This window comes from Alligator mississippiensis, chromosome 11 (assembly GCF_030867095.1).
Source record: "Alligator mississippiensis isolate rAllMis1 chromosome 11, rAllMis1, whole genome shotgun sequence".
NCBI lineage: Eukaryota > Metazoa > Chordata > Crocodylia > Alligatoridae > Alligator > Alligator mississippiensis.
In genome coordinates this window covers 66,019,217-66,029,969 of record NC_081834.1, presented here as the reverse complement: position 1 = coordinate 66,029,969, position 10,753 = coordinate 66,019,217, and the positions used below count along the sequence as shown (strand labels likewise).

The following is a 10,753-nucleotide window of genomic DNA, read 5'->3' as shown; positions in this document are numbered from 1 at the left end:
TTCCCTAACCCGGCAACCGAGTTTTAGTCAATCAATTTTAAATAGGCCTCCCATAGTGGGACCGGGGACTGTACGGCCCGAGATGCCTATTAAACTTAGAGCTGTGTGTGTGTGTCGGGGGGGGGGGGGGGGGGAAAGTCCTTAGCAAATCCAGATTAGAACTGGTCTGATAAATGCTGAGCTGGGTGTGTGTGAACATGGGTTGATTAACATTTAGAGAACAGATTCCCCATCATGCAGTGCTCCCCTGCTTCTCTGGTCCCAGAATTCACTGCAGTTTCTGTTTCAGGCTTTCTGTTTTCCATCTCTCATGTAAATGAATGGCCATCTGGTTCCATCTCAGATGTAAATGAGACCTAGGGCAGTTGTTTCACTCTTATCATCCTTATCTGGAGAGTTTTAGGTGCATCTCTCACTGCATCTTAATCAGTTTCATTTAGGTAGAGGAGGGGAGGGAGGGGGGGGTGAGTCCTTGTGAGTCAGACAGACTGCATCCTGTGCCAGGGTTGCCCAGGAACACAGAGCTGAGATGTAGCAGAGGGACAAGAGATTGATGTCATATATCTTGATTTTAAAAAAGCCTTCAATCTGGTATCCCATGATCACCTCTTGGCAAAAATGGCCAACTGCAGTCTCAGGTACACCACAATCCCTAGGCTCGGGAATTGGCTCCGTGGTCAGAACTAGAGGGTGGTGGTTGATGGACATCAATCATCATGGTGCCCTGTAACCAATGGGGGCCCTCGAGGGTCTATCCTTGGACCTATATTGTTCAACATCTTCATTATTGATGAGGACATTGGAGTCAGAAGCGGACTAGCCAAGTTCGCCGATGACACCAAACTTTGGGGCAAAGCATCCACACCTGAGGATGGGGGGGGGGAGGGGTGGGGGTAACCTGGACAGGCTCAGGAAATGGCAGATGAGAACCTGATGGTATTTAACACTGAAAAACACAAGGTTCTCCACCTTGGGAGAAAAAACCTGCAGCATTTCTATAGGTTCGGCAGTGCTATGCTGACTAGCACTATGGATGAGAGGGACTTGGGGGTCAGGATTAACCACAAGATGAATATGAGCCACAGTGTGATGCTTCAGCCCGTAAAGCAAGCAAAACCCTGGCTTGCAGCCATAGATGCTTCTCAAACAAATCCCAGGATGTCATTCTCCCGTTGTACTTGCCCTTGGTGAGGCCACAGCTAGAGTACTACATCCAGTTTTGGGCTCCACTATTCAAAAAGATGTGGAGAAGCTTGAAAAAGTTCAGAGGACATACACACACATGGTCAGAGGTCAGGAAAACAGACCATATGAAGAGAGGCTGAGAGCCACTGGCCTCTTCAGCTGGAAAAAGTTCAGGCTCAGGGCTGACCTGAAGGCCACTTATACGTTTATAAGGGGTGTTCACCAGGATCTGGGGAAATGCTTGTTCACCAGAGCACCCCAAGGGACTACAACTTTGAATGGTTATAAACTCCTGCAAGACAATTTGAGGCTGGACATAAGGAAGAACTTCTTTACTGTCCAAGCCCCCAGAGTGCCTGCCTCCAGAGGTGGTTCAAGCACCTACTTTGAAAACCTTCAAGAGAAATCTGGATGTTTTTTTCTTGCTGGGATTCTATGATGCCAGCTGACTTCCTGCCCCTGGGGCAGTGTGCTGGACTCAAACTTCTGAGGTCCCTTCCAGCCCTAATGTCCATGACATCTATGAAATATTCTCAAAGTGCAAGAACCCCAAGAAGTAATTACTCAATAGGAAGCAATTGCCCAACAGTAGGGAAATGTCCTCAGAAAATGAGTGGTTTTGTTGGGAATTGGCACAAACCATGGTTTGATGTGGTCTTCTCTAAAATGAAAGATGATTTAATAGATGTGTTGAAGGAATACATGACTAGAAATGACTGTGCTATCTGTAACAGACTATAAAAAAACATACAGAAAGGAGAAACAAGACAGATCCATTGATTGTAAGGGGCTGCAAGGGATGCCACAAGATCATTTGGCCCGCCCCTCTGCACTATACAGGAAAGACAACTGTGGCCAAGTGACCCCAGTGAAGTGACTGTCCAGTCTCCTCTTGAAGATTTCCAGTGAAGGTGATTGCATCATCTCTGGTGACAGCTTATTCCACAGTCTGGACACACTAACTGTGAAGATTTTTTTTTCCCTAGTGTTAAAGCCTGAAATGGTCTTCCAAGAGTTTGTGGTCATTACTCCTGATTTTGCCCAAGAGTGCCCTGGTAAACACTTGTTTGTGGAGCCTTTGATGTACTCCCCTGATATAGTGGTAAGCTGCTACCAAGTCCCCTCTCTGCCTTCCCTTTTTTAGACTGAAGAGACCTAAGTCCCTCAGCCTTTCCTCATATAGCTTACCTTTCAAGTCTCTGGTTCTATGGATGGCTCTTCTCTGGACTCTCTCTCAAGCTTTTCCATGTCCTTGTTGAAGTGTGGCTCCCAAAACTGGATGCAGTACTCCAGCTGCAGTCTCACCAATGCTGAGTAAAGTGGCAGATTTGTTTTTTCTTGAGATGCATCAGTTGATGCATGCCAGAGTACTGTTTGCCCTGCTGGCTACAGCATCACACTAATTGCTTATGGTCTATTATTACCCGTAGGTCCCTTTCAGTCATGGTGCTAGTCAGTTTGATGCCACCAGTAGTGGTGAACTACTGATGCAAAATAGTCATTCAGGAGTTCAGTTTTGTCCTGAGTGTCGGCAACCAGCTGTCCTGAGTTGTTAAACAATGGCCTCATGCTTCCATTTGTTTTCCTCCTGTTCCCTACATACCTTGTCCTTGATTTCCATTGCTAGTTTAAATTCACCTTAGCCTTTCTAATCTGTTCCCTACAAGTGTAGGTCATTGCTGTATAGTCCTCCTTGGGGACTGACCCAAGCTTCCAGTATTTGTATGACTCTTTCTTCTTTTTCAAGAGGACCATGATATCCCTATTAAGTCAGGGGATTACCAGCCCTTCTGCTACCTTTCCTCTGCATGGGCATGGACTTTTTTTGTGCTTCGAGGATTATGTCGAGGAATGGCCACTCTTCATGCACTCCTTTCACCTTTGGTCCCTGGTCCTGCAGTGCTTCCCCTACTCTCTTGAGCCTGTTGAAATTCACTTTTTTGAAGTCCAAAACTTCAACCCTGCTAGCTGATTTGCCTGCCTTGTGATGGACAGTGAACATGATGTTTCCATTGTTGCTCTCACCCATGCTACCCTCTATATTCAAGTCACTCACCAGATCATCTCCTTTGGCCAAGACCAAGTCTAGGAGAGAGTTACCTCTGGTTGGTCCATGCACTTCCTGAATCAGGTAGAGCTCTTTGATACAGGTCAGGAAGCAACCAATCTGACCTAACTGAGTGTTCCTCCCAAGGGATGTCTGGGTAATTCAAGTCGCCCATGATGACCATGTCCTGTGTGCACGCAGTCTCTGCCAGTTCTTGAGAGTACTCCAGATTGAGCTCCTCCCCCTGGTTTGGTGGTCTGCAGTATATGCCTACAGTTAGGTCTCGCTCTCTGTATGAGTGTTCCCCCCCCCCCACCCCAATAGTTTGACAAAAGGATTTTCACCCACTTTTCTTTGGAGCTGATGTCAGCCTTCAACGAAATGTATGGCTCCCTCACATCGAGAGTTACATCTTTCTTCCCTATTCAGTCCCTTTTGTGAAGGATGTAGCCCTCTATGGCTATTTTCCAATCATGTGAGGAGTCCCACCAGGTCTCCATAATCCCTACTAGATCATAATGCTCACTGGAGAGTAGGAGGCCTACCTCCTCTTGCTTGTTCCCCATGCTTGTGGCATTAGCATACAGGCACCTAAGTCCTCCAGTTGAGACCCTTGATTTCCTGTCACACTGAGAGAGAATCATTCCCTCAGCTCTTGCAAGACTGGCTCTTCTAGTGTCCTCAACTTCAGAGCTTTCTTGTGTGCTGGTCCCCAGGCATGCTCCAGGCAGTGTTTCCTCATCCCTTGGTGATCTTAGTTTAAAGCCCTATCTAGAAGATTGGCCATCCTGACTGAGAACAGACTTATCCCTCCATAAGAACAGGAAATTACCCTTCTCATATCCTATATAAAATAAGGATATGGAAAAAATTGGTAGCCACAGGGAAAATAATAATAACTGACATTTTTGACAAATAATAGACAAAAGGCCAAAAAAAAAAGTTTAACAACTTATTTGCAAATTTTGAAGGAAATGGTAGCTTCTTCCTGAAGGAAATTTTATCTGTTAAGCTACAAGCAGAGCATAATCTCACCTCTGAGTTTCAAGTAAGATGGTATATACCCTTACCCAGAAATAGAAAGCCCTGGAGACTTGTTCTACTTCTCTCAAAAATCTTCGAGGAATGAATTGACTGGTAGTGTACAGTTTTGAGTGACGTTTTAATATCATTATTTTAGAAGGCATTTATCCAAAGCATTGGAATGAAAATATAAGTCCCAATTTTTAATAATTGTGATAAACCCCATCTTGTATCACATTACCCTATTAGTCTTTGTGTATTCCATCCAATATATTTGGGAGACATTTACTTTTTAATCTTGAGAAGTGGATTCCTGAAAATAATATTTTGGGAGAAAAGCAGACTGGTTTCAGAGAATAACATAAATGGATAAAGTTCTCTGACAATGAACTGTAACTTTTTATTCAAAACCAGCATCTACAATGCATCACAGGATTGACAACATCTTGTTCAATAGACTCCCAAGTAAGAAAAGATACACAAAGGATGTTTACTTGTTTTAATACTTTTTTTTTTTTTAATTTACTCTGGAATGCTCTAAAACAGCTGCTAATGGGGAAGCAATTCCACACATCTATTATATTGAATGACCTTATCTGTTTCCCTTATTTTAATTTTTTTTTTCACCTACCCTTCCAAAATAAAAGGTAAAGTAAACAGCAGACATGCTGGAAATTAATTATTTTTATTTTTAAACTATAAACTAAAATTTGACATTTTAAATAAAATTAAATAAAATGTGTTCACACACTACTCCATATTCAGAAATTAGTCATTTTTGTGTGTTTTTTTATTAGTGAAGGTAAAGGTAATTTAAAGGTGTCCTCTCTATAGGCCATTGAGGCCCATTGGAGGCAAGGCTCCACTGTCTCTTTAACTTTGGCAAGCAGGAGGAGATGATGTGGTCTACACCACGCTCTAGCTGTATTTACCCCCAGGTAATTTCTCATACCAATTAGATAGGAGACTAGGTATGCCTCAGGACCACCATGAAAGTGCAAACAATAAGTGAAAACCAACTACCCTCACCTGGGAACTAAGCCTAGTCTGTAGCCAGTTATAGACAACATGACTAATTTTCAGATATTTTCAGATTGGGATTATCAAAGGGTCCAAAGAGCAATAGGAACATGACTCTAACTTACAATCAATAGGGTTTGGCATCTAATACTCCTTAAATCTCCCGATTTGTGGCAGTAAGCACTGCACTTGGTTTATTCTGATTTGTGGAGACAGGCCACTTGATATTGCCAAAAGATCAGGAGAAGTGTTTAACTTTTTTGTAGTTCAGGAACTAAGAAACCTGAATTATGGTTTTAAATCTGACTCCCAGATGAGGTTCTCAATGTTATTTAGGAGAACAAAACACAGAGTTCCTGCCCTGTTAAATTAACATAGTTCTAGAACAATCTCTTCCATCTTCTCTTACATTTAAGAATCTGTAATCTTGTGTATCAGTTGTGGTTTTATATTAATGCATACTGCATTGCATAAATACATCTATGTATTTATATTGCACTGCATTTTCCCTCAATATACAACATCCCCTCAGCTGAGTTTCTCCACCAGCAGATTTTAAGATGGAGTTCCAGCTGACAGCTTATATGTATTAGTTAAGGTGGAATGCATTATAAGAATAATGTCATTACAGGAAAACTAAAACAGGAAATTAATTGTTGAACAAAATAACGTGTTCTAGCAAGAAATGCACAGATAAGGTATAGTTTCAACTCTGTCCTGCAGCGACTTTCTCAACAGAAGAAAACATGGATTTAAAACTGTAAGTCCACAAATAAAATATTTTAAAACTATTATATACTATAAAGTTTCTATTTTTCACATCTTTTCAGGGAGTAGTTTCTGGTTTAGAAATATCCTCAAGGATCTCTTTACTTCCTGGTTTCTCAAGGTGTAGATCACAGGGTTCAGCACTGGGGTAACAACACTGTACATGAGGGTAGGAATCATATCTCTTTCATAGGATGCCCCAGAGGAAGCAAGCATGTAGTTGCGAAGCACTGGAATATAGAATAGAGACACCACCATGAGGTGGGATGCACAGGTGGAAAAAGCCTTGCTCCTGCTTTCCCATGAGTGCACTTTCAGGAGGAGGAAGATGACGATATAGAGGTAGGAGAGGAGGGTGAGCATACAAGAACCCAGTGCAATACTCCCTGTAACAATATTGAGTAGAATGAGGTTGAGGTGGGTGCTGCTGCAGGCCAAACTCAGCAGGGGTTTGATGTCGCAGAAGAAGTGGTGGACATGGTGGGGACCACAGAAGTGTAGTTGAGAGGTCATGACTGAGTGCATCAGGGCATGCAGGAAGCCAGCGCTCCAGGTGGTCACTGCCAGGAGTAGGCAGACCTGCTTACTCATGACCACTGTATACCTCAGTGGGTTGCAGATAGCCACATACCGGTCATAGGCCATAACGCCTAGCAGCATAGCTTCACTGCTGCCCAAAAAGTGGAAGAAGTGGACCTGGGCCAGACAGCCTGTCAACGAGATGGCTTGGTGTCCTGAACTGAAGCTAGCTAGCATCTTGGGAACAGTGACTGTGGAATAGAAGATGTCCAGGCAGGATAGATTGCCCAAGAAGAAGTACATGGGGGTGTGAAGTTTGGTCTCAGCTATCAACACAGCCATGATGGCACCATTCCCCAGCAAGCTGGCCGCATACATTATAAGGAAGAGAGCAAAGAGGAATTTCTGCAGCCACCAGACATTGGTCAGACCCAAGAGGATGAAATCATTCACTTGTGTCATATTCTCCACCCCTCTGTGAGGAAGAACGTAACAAGAGGAACAAAGCAGTCATTAAACATTGACTAGAAAGCACCTCATCTGGTAGGTTGTACCCTCACTAAATGAAGTCACCATGTCCCTGTGGGCATGTGTAGACAAAATGGGGGCCCTAAATTTCTCCAGCAGTGGGAAGGGGAGGGCAAGCTGCTGGTGGGCAGAGTGGTCCCTGGGCTGTGGGGGGGAGGAGGGGAAAAAAGGGTGGATGCTTCCCTCCATGGCAGTGGTGCCCCCCCCCCCCGGTGGCACCCACCCACAAGCATCGGGCTTGGGTGGTCCTGGGGGACGCCACAGCCACAGAGGGAAGCACTGGGCCCCTGCACAACTCAGGTAGGCAGTCAGGCTCCGGGGGGGGGGGGGGGAGGATCAGGCTCACCGCTTCTTTTTTTTTTTTCTTGGGTGGAGCCTGCCTTCCAGGGCTGCTGCCAGGCTGCTTGCATGGCCTTCCTGCAGAGCCACAGAGCTGCACAGAGCCCAGTGCTTCACTCCGCAGCTGTAGGGGCTGCAAACTAAAAATCCTTGGAACAGTTTTAGTTTACTGTGCCCCAAGTCATTTAAGGCACATTATGACACCAAATTTGCTACAACTGCTGGAATTAATGCACAATACACCACTGATGCATGCAAACACCAACAACATACATGCCATGAAAACACATTTAACCCACTTTAAAGTGTCATGTACACATGCCCTTCATTTTGTCCACATATGGTTTGTGAGGAAAAGTGTCAGAAGCAAGAGAAGTCACTACTCATCTGCTTGAATTTAGTCACATAATTAATTACCTTGATGAATTTAAGATATAGCTTCAGAGTTGATAGGGTTGGAAGAGACCTGAGCAGGTCAAGCCCGACCCCCTGCCTTGGGCAGGAATGAATGCTGGGATCATATGACCCCATCTAGGTGATTGTCTAGCCTCCTTTTGAAAAACCCCAAAGTAGGAGTGAGCACCACTTCATATAGATTAACACAAAGATCCAACAGATTCATAGACTAGTTAAGGGAGCGCTGTCACCTTTATCAGGCTGCTTTCATTCCTCTCGTGTCTTACAATTAAACCTTACTTTCCAGGAATGTTGTATCATTTCCACCAGCTAACCTGGGCTAGGGTACAACACCTTTCTATGACAAATACTTTCTCTCCTCTGGGCCTTGGGTTTTGAAGTTTGTTCCCAGAATCCTACACAAATTAGACACCTACTTTTTAAATGTATACATGTGTATTTTTAGTACAAACACAAGATTTGAAGAAAATTAAAATTGAAAACAGACTATGTACATTTATATCTTACTCCCAGTTTTGTCATCATATAGTGGCAACCAAGTCAGGACTTGCCTCACCTCTCCTTGCCCTTCCTCACCATTCCTCTCTTCTGAATGATTTCCTTGTCTAAAATTTTATATTTAGCCTAGATCTATCCATCTACTTCACCCTACCCATGAACCTGGGGCCCTTTCAAAACACATTGAGTTTTTCTTTTCCTGCCTTTAGGAGATCAAAGCCATTTTGGGATCTTCTTTTGCATGGAGGGTGGAGGGAGGAGACAGAATTATCCAAGCTAATGGTTCTGAGGGTTACAGTAGGCCTTAAGCTGAATGTGAGCTTAAAAAAGTGCAAACAGAGCCAACAGAATTCTGGGTTGTATTAAAAGGATTTTCTCTTGCAAATCAAGCTAAATTATTCTTCCACCCCATTTAGCATTGATATGGTCTCACCTGGAGTACTATATCCAGTTTTGGGCCCCACCCTTCAATAAGGATGTGGACAGATTAGAGAGTCCAGAAAAAAAAAATAGACTTCTGGGAACATGATTTGCAAGGAAAGCCTGAAAGAACTTGGATTATTTAGTCTGGAGAAGAGAAGACTGAGGGGACATTTGATAATAGTCTTCAGCCCCCTGAAGGATAGTTATAAGGAAGAAGATAGACTATGCTTTGTAGCTGGGGGTGGGGAGGTGGGGATGGAGTGTAGATGAAAGTGATTTCAAATTGAAGCAGGGGGAAGTTAAGAAGACCTTGCTCACCAGGAGCGTGGTTAAGTTTTGGAACAGGTTAACTAGAGAAAATGTGAAATCTCCATCCTTAGAAGATTTAAAGTGCAGGTTAGACCAGTATTGTAACATGAGGTGGGTAAGTGGGGCCCCAGTCCTAGGAACTGATTTAGAGAAGGTACAAATTGGTGGCTGTTGCTGCTATAATACCTTTCATAGTTATATTGGAAGGTTTCTATCACCATCTATTCTTTTTCCTACTTCTTTCAGATATCTTCATATACAGTTAAACCATCCAGTTCAAACAATAAGCACAACCCCAATAACCAGGCTGGCAGCTATGCAGTACTATTACATTGTGATGTGACAGCTCCACATCAAACAACACTGAAGACAGATGGAGTGATAGGGTTACTTCTGGCCATTATATCAACTAACAGTATGTGATTGGAACACATGCTAGGGGATTACATAATAATGTTCTCAGTTTGGGTGCTTTGTCTAGTGCCACTCACAGTTCAGCCACCTTACTGGGGGATGGGGGTGGGGGGACATATATAATATATATAGCGTATGGGAAAATGTATTATCTGTACTATAAATAGTTTCTGAGTAATCTATCTAATAAGTGCTCCTGCCCTTGCTACACTCTGCTTCAGCCCTGTCCTATTTGTTCCCCACCCAGTTCCAGTGCTGCCTTTTACTTAGCACCCAAGGGTCATACCCTGGTCACCCACCCTTAATTACACTTCCTCATAGACAACCAAATCAAGTCTGATCCTTGCCTGAGGTTTGAGGCTTATTTTGTCTGAGGTCTGAGCTTTGTTTAATTGTTCTTTTATTGATTGGGTACTGTGGGACTAGAGATGGAAAGAAAGAAATAGATATAGATACACTTATAGATATAGATATATAAAGAGAGAGAGAAAAAATGTAAAACATTAAGAATTGTTTTATTTATAGATGCAGAAAATGATACAGAAACCTGAACGTACCTTCCACTCATTAGAACCCTCATTGTGAAGACAGAAAACTGTTTTGGTACATCTCAGGAATTTCTGCAGTTTCAGGAAGGAGTAGAGAAAATGCCATGAGCTGTACTAATATTGGTTGTGAAAACCTCTTTTTCAGCGGAGCAAAGAAACCCTTTTTAACAGAGTCACACTCTTGGAAACACCCAGTTCTCTCCATGGACAGACAATCTTGTTTCTTCCTGTTGCCCCCAAGGGAAAAGTCCCGTGAGTTCCTTGAGTTTGTTCAAACAAGTCAAATGTTCCCTCCAGAGAGCTGGCTCAGCATTACTGGGCAGACTTGGTCTAAGACTTCAGAGGAATCTAAGGTTTTTACTTGGTCACTAAATGGCCATAAAGGTTTGATGTCATTGCTGTCCTAGGCCCCTTTGAAAAGCTCAGCTTTTAGCTGATTGGAAAACTGAGTGAAAAAGAAAACAGACAGAAATATATTACTAGTATTTGACTAAACTTACTTCTTTTGACTTCATCATAAATGGGTACAATGTGGAACTTTTGTAAGGGTCGGGATAACACAACATTGTAACTTAGTATGCAAAACAACTCTAGGGACATCTACCGGAGGTGGAAATGTCAGGGATGCCAAATTGACTTGGGCAATGAAAGGAGCTGTTTAAGGCAGGGAGGGGAAGCCATTATCTATATTGTGCTACTTCTGGAGGATATGGTG

The 10,753-nt window shown here is 43.3% G+C and overlaps 1 protein-coding gene across 1 annotated transcript; it reads right to left on the bottom strand.

Moving 5' to 3' along the window:
• Positions 1-6,091: 6,091 nt before the first annotated feature.
• On the bottom strand, positions 6,092-10,070 carry LOC132243769 (olfactory receptor 12D1-like). The gene is made up of 2 exons (XM_059714160.1): positions 10,048-10,070; positions 6,092-7,037 (listed from the first exon to the last, which is right to left on the bottom strand). The coding sequence occupies exons 1-2, from the start codon at positions 10,068-10,070 to the stop codon at positions 6,092-6,094; spliced, it is 969 nt and encodes a 322-aa protein (XP_059570143.1).
• Positions 10,071-10,753: the final 683 nt, after the last annotated feature.